The following is a 14,376-nucleotide window of genomic DNA, read 5'->3' on the forward strand; positions in this document are numbered from 1 at the left end:
TGTGCGACCCCATTCTGTTATTAAGAAATGCTTAAAATGTTTTGGTTTTCACCAAAAACTGACCACTTGTTCCTCAGCATTTGCCCCAAACAAACCAAGTGTCCCTGTATGTTTTTGTAGCCTAACATCTCTGAAAACAGGGTAAAGCTTTTCAAAAAGACGATGATGATCGACCCTGATGGTGGACTTGGAGATCACTGCTTTTGACAGACCTACAGACCTAAATGTTATGTTTTATTCAGCCTCCCTACCTATCGTGCTCGCGTAGCATTTGAATTATATACTGTCTTTTGTGTTAACACACGCAGTGTGTTATTTCTGTATCGACAGCAAACATCTGCCGCTGTGTGTTTCCTCTGGTCAGCTTTTTTTCTGTTCATATTTACGATCAGCAGTCTTTCTCTCGCGTGTAGTGGGAACTCCACTGGGTTTTTGTGCGTCAGTGAAAGTGAGAGCTATTTTTATGAACATGTGTGTTTGTGTTTCTGCAGCAGTTTGTCACGTCTGTATAAATGTGAGTCTATAAACCGTTTTAGACTTCATCACTTCGCTATCTGATCTCACAAAAGCTAAGTGTGAATGTGGACTAATGAAAGCTGAAAGATGGTTGGAGACACATTCTAGCCAAATGTAGACGAGGCTTAAATGCATCTGCCTATCTAAGACACTCATGTAGTAGTGTAATGTAATACTCCTCTATAGTCAAATAAAAGAAACAAGAAACAACATCGAGGACATGGATCTGTGTATGTGATATTGAGAGGTGGACTGTTATTAGCGAACACTTCAACCAAGACGGATTGCAATCATATTTGTGATCTGGCGGATAGAGAGGCATATGTGTGGCAAAGTGTCTTTGTGTATTAGTAAGTGTGTGTGTTTGTGTTTAAGTGTGTGTGTGTGTGTGTGTGTGTGTGTGTGTGTGTAGCTGAGAGTGTGTGTGTTTCCGCAGCAGTTAAAGTGAAAGTTTTATGCCCCCTCAGACACCCTCCTGTGCAGGTGTGGAGCCAGCCGCTGCTCTAGACCTGAACCCCCGGTGTGTGTGTGTGTGTGTGTGTGTGTGTGTGTGTGTGTGTGTGTGTGTGTGTGTGTGCGTGCGTGTTTATGTGTGTGTGTGTGTGTGTGTGTGTTACTACCTCAGTGGACTGGAACTACAACACATCTGCAACCAGTTAACACACACACACACACACACACACACACACACACACACACACACACACACACAAACAGAAACATACCGTATTGCATCACTCAGCATTTCCTCGTGCTCTCCCTCTTTCCATCTCGTTCCACATCACAAACCAATTCTGAACGTTTTATTCTGTTTCCTTCAAGGCAAAAACAAAATAAACCTAGAAGGCCGCAAAGGACACACTCGGTAAAAGCACCAGATTTACATCTTGTTGAGTAAATTCCTCCTCTCCTCTCCTCTCCTCTCCTCTCCTCTCCTCTCCTCTCCTCTCCTCTCCTCTCCTCTCTCCTCTCCTCTCCTCTCCTCTCCTCTCCTCTCCTCTCCTCTCCTCTCCACAGGGAGTTAAAAGGAGTCGTCATCAGTCTGAGCTCCGACGGTCACCTCCTGTGCTCCTACATGGGAACGGACCCCTCCTTCTTCTCCACGCCCAAGGTGGACGCCAGGGAGGCCGACTACGAGCAGGTGGATGCTGAGATGAAGAAGCTGCAGAAGTTCATCAGAGAGGCCACCAGGACTCAGGGTAGGAGACTGCTCGTGGATTTATATGTTAGATACGACTGAACTTAATAGATTAGTCAGCACTAATCCACTTAAATACTCCCATGTTTTTCTATATAAAATGCTCCCCTGTTGTCATTTTAGACATTCTGCCAAAAACGGACATTGAGGAGGACCTGATTGTTACAGCTGCTGTGTCTGCCAACATGGACAGTGAATCGGTAAACACACGAGACATATTTATACATTTACAAACCGTGAGCACACACACAAGCAGTCTCATCATTTCACTTCGTCTCTCTACAGCAAGCTCTGATCCAAGACATCGACGGTCTGCCTGTCCCTTCAGTGACCATACAGGTGAGCTGTGAAATCAGTCATCACATGCCACAAATCCTTTTCTGTGCTCTTCACTTCGCCTCATATTCTCCCATTCTTTGTTTTCCTTCTCCACATTTTCCTTTATCACATGTCTTGTTTTTTTCTCTCCCCTGTCTCCCTCCTATAACCTGTCTTCCTCTCTCCAGGTGAAGGTGAAGGCCAGTTCTGTCGTGCAGGCCTCTAAGCTGACCGTCAGCATTCAGCCTCCTCTGGCTGTCACTCAGGACCAGTTCGTCCTGGAGCCCATGGGTGAGTGTGTAGCAGCCTTTCTCTCTTTAGCGTGTTTGCGATCTTGTCCTCGTTATCGTCCACTTTATTGTATTTATTCCTTATGGGATGACCACAGCACAAACTGTGCCTCTGGTGATTTGCATTACATTTCAAAGATTGTGTCCCACCCCTTTACGTAGACGCCTTAGATAGTTGAGCTCACTAATGGATTGGTTGCACAAGATGTCCTTAGTTTGAAAATTTTGATTTGCTGTCAGTGTTTCTTTCATTCCTCAAATCGCTCTGACAGTGATGGAGTTATATTGTTAATCACTGTCGTCATCTTAAGAGTTGTGATGTGGACTCAGAGTTAAAACAGTAAAATTCTGGATCATCCAAAGTGACAGAGAGTCTGTTTCTGGAAAGAGGTGTTGCTGCAATTTCAGTGCATAAATGTGTTTCATTTGTTGATTATTTCAAGGCAATACTCTACTCAATATATATATTTTATAAAGGAAACTCTTGGATCCCTTAAGCAGCTGGTTTTGTGTAAGATCTTCCATAGTGTCATGAATCACTTCCGTTCTTCCCCAACCTTCCTGTCAGTCACTCACCCACACATCCATGCATCCAGCACACACAGTTCGTCAGCTGCTCTCCTCTCCTTCATCACCTCCTCCTCCACAGTCTGAACACAGGGAGTGACTGAGTGAGTGAGAGGTGTGTGTCGGTGTGTATTTGTTCAGCTCTTATCAGCCTTTACACTGTGTGTTCTGTCGTCTGGCTGCTGGGGAGACTCGGTCACCTCGACCAGTCGGCGGTAGCTTTGATCTGAATCAGCCAGACACTGCGTACACACAACCTCCCGACCGTGAACACCGGTATCTGCTGTCGGCTCATTAAAAGAACATCACCCGTCCTGTAACACAGCATTTGGCATTCGCTTGGAGCTGTTACACGTCTGAACGTCCTCTGTTTCCTCTGTTTGACTCTTTCCACCTTTTGTGTGCATGTTGACGTGCAAACGTAAATTTACCAAGTGTGTAATGCAAACCAGTTGGTGGAGGTTTTTTATCAGAGGCTCCTTATAGCACCATGGGAACACACGTTTTTAAAATCTGTAGCCCCACTGCGAGTAAAACCTCTAACCCTGGCGGTGTTGGTGCCTCGCTCTGCCTGTTGCTCTACATGCAGCTGACGCTGGCTGTGTTAGATCGCACCCACAGTTTGTTTTCTGTGGTCTGAACCAAGAAAAGTTTCCTTTGTTGGAAAGAAAAGTCAAATGATTCCTGTTTAGTTTCATTATCTAAAGACTCATCCTGCCAAGTTTATTATAAAAACAAATTGGTCCAGTCCTTTGAATCCTTTAAACCTGCTGGTTAGAGGTAAGAACTTTAGCCCGAGCCCGAGCCCGAGCCCGACCCGGCCCGAAATTCGGGTCGGGTCGGGCCTAAAATGTCAATCATTACGTTCGGGTCGGGTCGGGCTCGGGCTTCTCTCTCGCTGACTTTTTTTAAAATAAATATATGTTTATAAAAATGTATACTAAAACGATGTGTGGATACTAAACTAAGGAATACTTGTTGTAAATAAATAATTTGGATAAAACAGAGAAGGCGGCGCTGTAAGGTAATTGCTATATAACTACTACTAAACAGGAGGCGCAGAGCAAGAGCACGCTTTGCGCACGGCTTTGCGGACATTTCGTGAACGTAATCTTGAAATTTCGGGTTTGCTTCGGGCTCGGGCCTGCAAATCAAGTTAATTGGTCGGGCTCGGGCTGGGTCGGGCTTTAATGCCTGCGGGCCTTGGTCGTGTCGGGCTGGATTTTTTAGGCCCGATCTTACCTCTACTGCTGGTCTCGTCTCTCTCGTCTTTGGTTTTCATTTGAGAGCTGTGATATTGAAAGTGTAACTAATCAGTTGAGTTTGTTCAAGCTGCCAGATGTTGACATTTGTGTCCACAATACCTCAATTTTATTTTAGCATTTTGTCATTTTTTTGTAGTCGTGTTCACGTCAACCAGATTTCAAATGCCTTTGTTCTTCCCAGCAAAACAAACTAAACTGAGGCGGTTTCATGTTCAGTGAGCTGCAGTGAGCTGATTGATTTAAAGTGAGCGTTGAAATCATCATAACATCCATCAGTCATCACCAACAGTCAGTTCACCTCTGTGGTGTTAAATGAGATGTTGCAGGAAAACTGTCGAATCTTCTCTCACCAAAACTGTCCCTGCTTTAAAGATGCTGCTGCTGCAGGATGACAAACCATGTCAGTGTGCAGTAAGGACAGTAAAGACAGTAAAGACAGTAAAGACGTCCTCCAAGACAACTGGAGAAATGACTCCTCAACCAAATCTGACAGTACACAAACACAACTTTATTTATCTAACACTTAGCAAAGACAAAAGCTTACAAAGTCACAGGCATAGAACAGAAAACACCAGAGCAGTTACATAGTTGAATGCAAACAGAAAATAAAAACATTGATAATAGACAGTGAATTCAAATGTAGAGTGCAAATATGAGTGTAATTAGTTAAATGCTCATTGATGTAAGAGGGGGCAAGTCAAGCAAGTGTGTGAAGGTGGCACATGTGTAAAGTTCTGTAAGTATTTTTAACCGTTTATTGAATTTTAAACCGTCATTTTAGGTGTCAAGTTATCAGTGGAATATTTTTAGTTTTTTTACACCACAGAATGAGATCTTTCTCTCGACACAACAGGAATGTTATTGCTGGGCCTCCGGGTTTGGTTGGAATTTAGCAATTTACAATTTAGTACAAACCAAATACTGTCAAATCATCGTGCAGTCAGCATCATTATCATTACGAGGGTGTAAATCCCACGAGAGATAATTCAGTATGAAGTCGTATTTCATGTACACGCTGCCACAGATCAAACTGACGTGGTGAGGATGGTGTCGGAGGTAATTTTTTTAAAAATTGAAGCCATGTACGCAGACACAGAAGCTGGATCAGCACCAGAAAAATCAATTTTTTTCCCCCCCTCAAAACTTCTCCCAACATTTGCTGAAACCATCATCCATCAGAGAGGAGTAGTCGTCACGTCTTTCGAGAAGGGCCAGTATGGATTGTGAATTTATGATTTCAAGATGTGAAGAGCATTCTCAGGCGGTTGGAACACCATCCATTTATTGTGAGCTCTGAATCAAAATGACCACCGCTTTCCCATGATTCATGATGCGTCTGTGCTGAAATGTAATGCGTGTTACCACAGTGCATTCTTATCTGCACATATACTGTACGTGACCTCTGCAACTGGTAATTCAAACACGATGCGCCTTTCGCACAACACGCAGTATATTTCCTGTAAATTCTTGTGTCAGCTGCCTCCATTAATAATGGTCACATACTTTTTATATGACTTACATTTCATGTTATGGCATATTGTATAGTATATTTGCTTTGCCATGATGTCCGTGTCCATATGTTTAGTATTTCTTTGCTTTTCATACTTCTTTTTTTTTTTTTTTACCTGACAGCAGAGGAGCTGGAGGAAAAGAACGATCTTTACACCCAATGAGTCAGATGTGTAAAAATCAGTTCCAGGCAAAGACGTACTAAAAGTTAAACTAACACCTTAATCTAATTTAGCCCAGATTTTCTTCTCAGGGTCAGTTTTTGGAGAAAAGTCCAGGGTCAGAGGGAAACTGTGACGATTGCACCGATGTGTTGCAGATGCCTGAGCGATATCTGGCAGGTTAATTAAATATCTGGAGTCGTCTGAGAGTCCAAATTCTATAGCGTGAAATTTGTTTTGACCAGCAGTGACAGCAGTAGTGATCTAAAGCTTCCAGTCTTATTATTACATGTTATTACATTGAAGACGACGTCCTTCTGTATTTGTCCAGTTGGTTTGGTTCTGCAGAGTTTGAGTTTTCTCTCTCAACCTTTCGCTGTTTATGTGGAAGATCAGAGGCTGCGACTCACTGCGTCGTTACATCTACACCACTAAAGAGACGCTTTGTTTACATGAGTTGAGGTAGCGGTCAGATGGGTCAAATTCAGAAGCCTCTGTCAGACACACACACACACACACACACACACACACACACACACACACACACACACACACACACACAGACACACACAGACAAACACACTTGGAGTAAAGTGTGTGTGTGTGTGTGTGTGTGTTCGTTCAGTAATTCTCATGTTTCGCTGTATAGAGCTGTTGATTGACTCATGGAGGCCAGCGCCAGATTTCTGTGTGCAGGAAGATAAAAGAGCGTGACATAAACACACACGCACACGCACACACACACCCACACGCACACCCACACACACACACACACACACACACACACACACACCCACACGCACACACACACACACCTCCTCCCATCCTACCTACGAGACCCCCTCGTTGGCCTGCTTTGGCCCTGTATGGCCTGGCACAAGTTCCCAGAAGCAGCAGGACCGCCGTGTCCAGATTTGGCTCCAAACCGAGTCTTTCACATCCGTTACAGTCCTGGAAAAATTAGGAGTAAATAAATTAATGGAGGCTCCGTGAGTTTAACTGAACGCTGAGACTTGGCTGAAAGCAGCTGGATTCCAGTCACACACTCAGTTTACTCTGTGATTTTGTCCAGAAAATCGCACCCCGCTTTATGGATTGCAGGGGAAACGGCCGAGCTGTAGATGGAATACTGCCTGGTATTAAGTGTATGTAAGTACAGCATGTACGCAGATGTAAATTAAGGACCAATAAAAATACTAAACAGTTCAAAAAAATGACTTCCATTACCAGGAAATGTTTCATTAATTTAAAAGTTTTACTGTTCAGGTGCAAATACAGAGCTTGTTTCCAGACCTCTGGAACAGTTCAAGTGGTTCTGGTGTCTTTGATGACTGTTTCTGTCTGGAACAACAAATCAAGGCAATCGTGGCTTTGAAGGTGAGATTTAGAACGGGGACGTCATCTTCAAGTGCTGGGAAAAAAGCAGAGAAATGTGGATTAGATCGACGCACGTGTACAGGATGTCTCAAGTCAAGAAATAAAAAGTCTTAAATGACTCGCTGCTTCCAAGCAACCGCAGTCTGCTTCTGCATGGACTGATTCTGTTGGACCCAAAGTATTTATAGTTGTTCTGAACAGCCACAATCAAACATGAAATAAAAGCCTGCTACCCTATCAGACATTGCCATCAGTGAAATGAGTTGCTGGTTAATGTTAAAAGAGATAGTTCAGGGGTTTTATTTGGGGTTGTATGAGATAATTGTCAATCGTCGGCGCATTGCGTATCACAGATGGCGGTCGGCAGCAGCAGTGATGGTGCAGGAAGCTGGCAAAGACAAAGGTTTTAGCTACAAAGAAAGGACCACCTTATTTATTTTGTCATCAGACAACCTTTTTCAACTGGAAACTGAAGTCGTAATGTCACTCTTTCCAAAACCACCAGCCTCCTTTAATACAAACAGTGATTTCACCTCACAGAACATGGGAGTTGTTAGTTTTCCTTCTTGGGGTGTTTTTAAAGGTTAGTTTGGATTCACTGTTTGTATTAATCAGTAAAAACAATCAAAGCCGATGGTGTCGGACTACATAAATAAATCTCCTTCATTTAGACTTGTACGTAGTGCCATTAATGTGTGAAACCTCGAGAAAGAAGACTGAAATAAATTGTAGTAATATGTCAAATTCTTAAAAACGCCCATTGTGGTCTGGTATTCATGAACAGTCAGGCATCTCGTTTGTGTCTGTTTCTGCTTTATCTTTTTTTTTTTTTTTCTTACCCTGATGTCAGTGATGACTCACTTAAACCTCCTTTCGTTTTTTTATTTTTTTTTATTTGCATAAACAAAACCAAAAGAAAAGGAACAGACACAAGTAGCTGTGACAAAGTTAACGCCTGTTATGGGAAAAATGTGGCAGTAATTTTAGAGAAGCACTATTGTAGCAACACCACTAACAACAACAGTGCTGCTGCTGCGACACCTCCGCTGTCTGTTTCCCATCATCGCTTCACCCCGCGCTCGTTCTCTCTCACCTGCTCACACACTGATTCACACAACTAACTAACTTTTATAAGATCCATCTCTCTTGGAACTGAATAGTTTTTTGTCCTTCAGCTACAGATGCTGTGTGGCTCAGTATGCGTCCCTACACTTGTCTCTGCGTGATGACTGCGTGTGTTTGTTCGGTAGAAAGTGTGAATGTCTACTCAAGTTTATTTTCCGAGCTTCCTCAGAGAGATTTGACACAAAACAAAAGGACGATAAAAGTGGTTGTGTGTTTGTGTGTGTGTGTTGGTGTGAGGGGGTCGGTTGTGTGAGGAAGAGGAGGGGAGGTAGCGCCTTCTGACTTTTATTGTTATTCCAGTTTTTATTCGTCTCAGATGGCGACTCAATCCCCTGTTCACCACACAGAGCCTCCTTTGTTCTCTCGCTCTCTTTCCCACTCTCACTTTCCTTCTTCCTCTCTTCCTTTCTCTGCTTCCTCTCTTTCATTTATCATCCTGTCCCCCTGATGTCTTTATCTCTTCCCTCTCTCGCTGCTCTTCTTTCCTCTATTTCCCTCTTTCTTTTCCTTCTCCAGATCCTCTGTTTCCTCTACTGCCTTTCTCCTCATAACGCATCCTTTTCTTCCCTCTGTAAACCAACCTAATCCTATCAAACGTTTTGCAGAGGATGAAAATTTAAGATTTTCCTCCTTCTCTTTCTTCTTCCTCTCCTCCTTCTCCTTATCATACTGACAGCTTATTGGCCACATCTGTGCATCCTTAGTACAGTTAAATGCTGACTCATAACTAAGAAATAAATGTCTGTGGATTGGATTTACACAGTTTCTGTGAACTGGTCTGCTCTTAATTCTTGTGAGTTTATTTTGCCAAACCATCATCATCCTCATCTAATCAGCTCTAATCTAAACCAGTACAGAGACCAAAGCGTGTCTTGATTTCAGAAGTGAGTTTTGAAAGTAAGATTTTGAATGTCGGACATTTTATCTCCGAGTGAAGATCGGGTTCGTTGTGTTTAAGATCAGACCCTCAGCAGCGATCCGACCCGATCCTGACCCGTAGAGGTCAGAGGTCACTGTTTAACACCACACCGATGGTCACCTCAGATTCCATCGCTTGCTTCTGGATGTCATGAGATGTGTGATCACACACACACACACACACACACACACACACACACACACACACACACACACACACACACACAGGTGAAGCGGTAGCAGGCCGGGAATGTCTCTGAACAAATTTACCCTCCACATTTGTTTTACTCCCGATGTTTTCCTTTTTGTATTATTTGCACATGGCGAAGAAAGGGCACACACACACACACACACACACACACACACACACACACACACACACACACACACACACACACACACACACACACATTCGCACACATGCCTCTTCTCCATCTCCATGTGTGGTATTGATCCTCATCTCCACCCCTCTTGACCTCTCACCTCTTCTAAACAGTCAGTACTTGGTTTAACCTGAACTGTCAAGTACCATAACCTGAGGATAACACACACATACACACACACAAACACACACACACACACACACACACACACACACACACACACACACACACACACACACACACACACACACACACACAGAGAAAAAGAGTTTTCTCTGGTTAACTTTTAAGACCACATTTTTGATAGCTCTGCTCATGTACAATATTTAGATGGAACTTTAAAAGTCCATTGTGAGGTCAGAAAAAGACGTGAAAGTAAAGAGAGCGAACAAAGTAGAAAGGAAGGAGAATGTGAGTGCCTTTATACCTACTTATGCTTACTTAAGTAAAATCTTTAAAGTATTATTTTTGTGTTGAGGTAATGCTTGTCCAAGGAAATGCTTGTGCAGAATGTGTTGAAACTTCAAAAAGTAGATTGCAGTGAATTTGAAGAAACTTGTCGTGCAGAATCTATTTCTGGTTTCTGGCATTTTAGTAGATTAGTTTGTGGGTCTAGATGGAGATGGAGAGCCATCGCAGTGTATTAAACCCTGAAGTTATGGACCTCAGAACCAACAATACTAAGACATATGTGAACATTTAGAGCAGAGAAGGAAGACTAACAGCACACACTGAACATCAAAATAAAAACAATGCTGATTTTTTTTTCCAAGTCTAGTCTAGTTGCCAACTATATAGCACTTAAATATTTTTGGAAGACTCACCTCTCATCTGCTGCCTTGTGCATATACTTTTATATCCTCCAAATACAAAAAGTACAATGGCAACAGAGCGCTCATGTATGCAATTGTGAATTTTTTGTATATAAACTCCCACAGAAGTGAACTCTCACTGACTGTGATGGAGAGAAAGGGAGTAACAGGACAGAGATTTAGGTAGACAAGCGAAACTGTGGTAGAAACAGGGGGATAAACGCAGGGATAAAGAAGATGTAGAAGCAATGAAAAGGTGAGAAAGTTAGACAAACAGAACCGATGAGAGCGAGAAAAGGTAGAGATGGAGCGAAGTCGGGAAAGTGGAGGAGAAACAAAAAGGAGGTGGTGAAGTGGGTGTAGGGGATTTCAGACTCCTTTGTGGAGTTTGTTTTTGTTGGCAGTGGTGTTAATGGGTTAATGTGCCTGAGAACGCTGGGACCAGTCTGAACAGTCTCACCGGGTCGGACCTCCGGGTCAAGCAGACGGACACGTTACCTGGAGCTCACCGGGTCGGCGCCCACAGCAGGCCCCCGAGCTGTCCAGATGTGCCTGAATATGTGATGACAAGCCGAAGAAAAAAGAGACAGAGAGATGGATAGAGAGAGAGAAAGAGAAAGAGAGAGGAGGGGGGGATTACTCTGTGTCTTTCTTTGGTGTTGTTTGTTGGTCTTAATGGGACTGGGAACACTTAAAGCACTTAAACCAGTCTGACCAGGCTGACCTTCAGGTCACGCAGGTTAAAAGCCTTCTGTTGACAGACAGCATGACAGGCACGGAGAGAGGAGGAAGGTGGAAGGAAGAAAGATTTAGCAAAGCAGGAGAGGAGAAAGGACGGAGCAGGAAGAAAGTGAAGAAACTGAGGGAACACATAATAAATTGAAAGATATGCTGTTTTGTTTAAAGGCTCATTCTCATACCGATTTTGAATGATCTGCTGTCGACCTTCAGAACACAGCTGTGCTCCCTCACAGGAGCAGCTTCAGACTCAACATGTATCCCACTCTGCGTCTCTGTGGCACAGCAGCCTTCACTTTTGCTATTACTTGTAACCAATCGTCGTATTGTTGGAAGGACGCTGATTGGCGGCTGCATCAGAGCCACAGAAACACATTTTAACACTGATAAAAAACTGATTCCAATAACTGGAAAACTGCTCATTACTGGATTCCATTATGGGCCGGGCTGATAATGGATCAATTCCCAGAACACAGGAGAGGGAAGATGAGGCAGGAAAGACAGAATAATGAAGGAGAGGTCGAATATGATAATTAGAGCCTGTCAGTGCTCTCTGATATTTGATTCGTTTTTATTCATCTGTAGTTTATTTTCTTTTTCTTTCTGCTTCTTTTTTCTTTCTCTAACGTTTAAAAAGCCTCCCGCCGACAGGTGTTGTGAATTAGCATCTTGCTATAAACACAGTGCATCTGGGAGACTGTGCATGATTGCATGTTGCAGCATAAATGTTACCGTTAGGTTCATGTCAAATAAATAAACTAAAGTGAGGCCGCAAAGAATCTGTTACCACATCTGAGCTGAGCTGCTAGAAGTGCATTCCAGTGTGCTTGTCAGCAAAACACTCAACGGACTCTTTACTGACACGCACGACTCAAATTCAGCAGTTCTGCACCTAAATGAAAACGATGCGACAGATCTGACACTACATCAGGACAGATTTTGGTTCTGTAGTTTGAGAATTCTGCACTGGAACTATTTCTTCGTGGGTGCAGTAACTTACTGCACCTGGAAAATAATAGTTGAAGCACTTTAAAGGTGCTGGTAGGCATTTTTTTTTTCTCCTCTGGACGAAACTTGAACAACTTTTTCTTCCTGCATCTTGATACTCAGCTAGACTTGTCAAATCAAATGATAACCTCATGTTGTCCTTCCTAAAATGTTGAACTATTCCTTCATGTGATCACAATCCAAAATGATCCAACATTCAGTTTCTGATCTAAGATCAGAAAATGAATGTTGGCAGAAACGTGATTCCGCTCCTGGTCTTCAGACTGTCGAGCCTCACTGATATAACAGAAGAAGGAATAAAGGAGAGATGCTTACGAGGAGGTTTAGGAAGAAGGGACGTGATGAGGGGATGACTACGAGGGAGGAGGAGGAAGGAAGAAAAGAAGGGAGAGAAGGAGGTCAAGCTGTCAGGGCGTCTGACAGAGTGTGGAGAAAGTCTCTGTCTGCTTTTTATCGTTTATCTTGTCTTCTGTCCGTGGGAGGGGAGGTGTCGTCGTCTCTCCTTTCATGTCTTCTCATCCATCTCGCCTCCTCCTGCACCGCCTGTCCTCAACTCGAGAGGCTCTCTGAGTGTGTGTGTGTGTGTGTGTGTGTGTGTGTGTGTGTGTGTGTGTGATGAAGGTCACTGAGGTCCTCCGCTGTTTTAATAAATACGTTTAGAAAAAAACAAAATGTTGCACACAGTCAGAAACAAATATTTTCTAATACACACACATCCACCTCACTTTTAATCATCACACACACTCTTTCCTTTGGACACACAAACACACACATACTCGGGATGCAGTCACCTGTGACAGGCCGAGCTCAGGAACATCATGGCCCATTACACCACCCCACCACCCTGTGTGTGTGTGTGTGTGTGTGTGTGTGTGTGTGTGTGTGTGTGTGTGCGTGTGTGTGTGTGTGTGTGTGACTGCATGAAGCCATTAGCTGTAATATATCCTTTCCTCTCCGTCTGTATTTGATCCCTGCTTTTCCTCTACAGCTTGTTTGCTCTGTCTCTCTCTCTCTCTGTTGGTTTTGGGGTATTCGAAGGGGAAGCTACAAGTCATCACCCCTCTGCCAAGCTACGTACAGTGTAATTAAAGTGCGGTGTGTGTGTGTGTGTGTGTGTGTGTGTGTGTGTGTACGCGCTTCGAGTTGTGGTTAGTGTTGTTAATCCTCTGTCCTCACCTTGCCTGGAGATATTTAACGTAAGCATACTGTGTGTGTGTGTGTGTGTGTGTGTGTGTGTGTGTGTGTGTACAGTAAGGGGTCTGGTTAGCATTGGCTTGGCCGTATCCTGTCCTGTCTACACCTAAAAAAAAAAATTTAAAAAATGCTGACTCGTTAAGTTTGTGTGCTTCGTTGGCTGCCTTGTTTCCTTATCCATTTATTTCACATCTTTTCCAGAACCAGACTAAACTCGGTGCTTCTGGTTCTAAAATCTCACTCAAAAAAATTACATTAACGGAACTCAAAATGCTTGAAAGAATGATTTAGTGTTGCTGTTGCATCGAGCTGGAGGACTCACAGAAGACATATTGAAATGATCTAAATCTGAGGGGTCAGGCTTCTGAGCAGTGGATCCTACACTTCCCATAATGCAACTCAGTTTCTTTAGACACCTCCTGCATCCGAAATGCATTTCAAACTTAACACCTTCAGTTTGTAATGCAGGATATCGCAGAAGAGTTTTGAAATATAACACCAAGTTGGTATTAGCCTTAATAAGTTTATTTTTGTCAAACTTTTTAGACCTCGAAAAATCTTTGGTGTTTAAACATCCAGCCGTGGAACATGACCTTGCTCTACAGTTTTTCAGCTGGTTCACACCATTTGTCTGGACAGGAATTACCTTTTTTATTTGATATTTTTGTTTTTCCAGCAGGCTTTAACATCATTTCTGACCTAGAATAGAGCAGTTAGGCCGTCTTGATTGAAGCAGCGTGTTGTTTGAAGTAATTTTGTGCCCCTTAGTGCACTCACTCGATCACAGCACGAATATAACAACAGTTTTCATCCTTGACTTGAGTTTGTTTCTCTACAAAATTTCTATTTCATTTAAGAATTGAAGGCAAGCAGCCAAATATCACCTCACCAGAATCCATCCATGATCTTTATCTGCCAAAATGAAATACCTTAACGCCATTTAAATTATAGAAAAGAGCAAGCATTTGATAACAGCTTGCAGAAGTTCACATTTCAG

General features: G+C 43.1%; 1 protein-coding gene across 9 annotated transcripts in view; it reads left to right on the forward strand.

The window, feature by feature from the left end:
- The window catches only part of bbs9 (Bardet-Biedl syndrome 9), a 170,361-nt gene that overhangs the window by 26,359 nt on the left and 129,626 nt on the right, over positions 1-14,376 (forward strand). For all 9 annotated transcript variants that reach the window (XM_037074039.1, XM_037074040.1, XM_037074038.1 and 6 more), the window contains exons 10-13: positions 1,534-1,715; positions 1,838-1,914; positions 2,000-2,053; positions 2,221-2,323. In XM_037074039.1, the coding sequence (XP_036929934.1) occupies positions 1,534-1,715; positions 1,838-1,914; positions 2,000-2,053; positions 2,221-2,323 (416 nt within the window). The remainder of the gene's footprint in view (positions 1-1,533; positions 1,716-1,837; positions 1,915-1,999; positions 2,054-2,220; positions 2,324-14,376) is intronic.

This window comes from Acanthopagrus latus, chromosome 17, assembly GCF_904848185.1.
Source record: "Acanthopagrus latus isolate v.2019 chromosome 17, fAcaLat1.1, whole genome shotgun sequence".
Lineage (NCBI taxonomy): Eukaryota > Metazoa > Chordata > Actinopteri > Spariformes > Sparidae > Acanthopagrus > Acanthopagrus latus.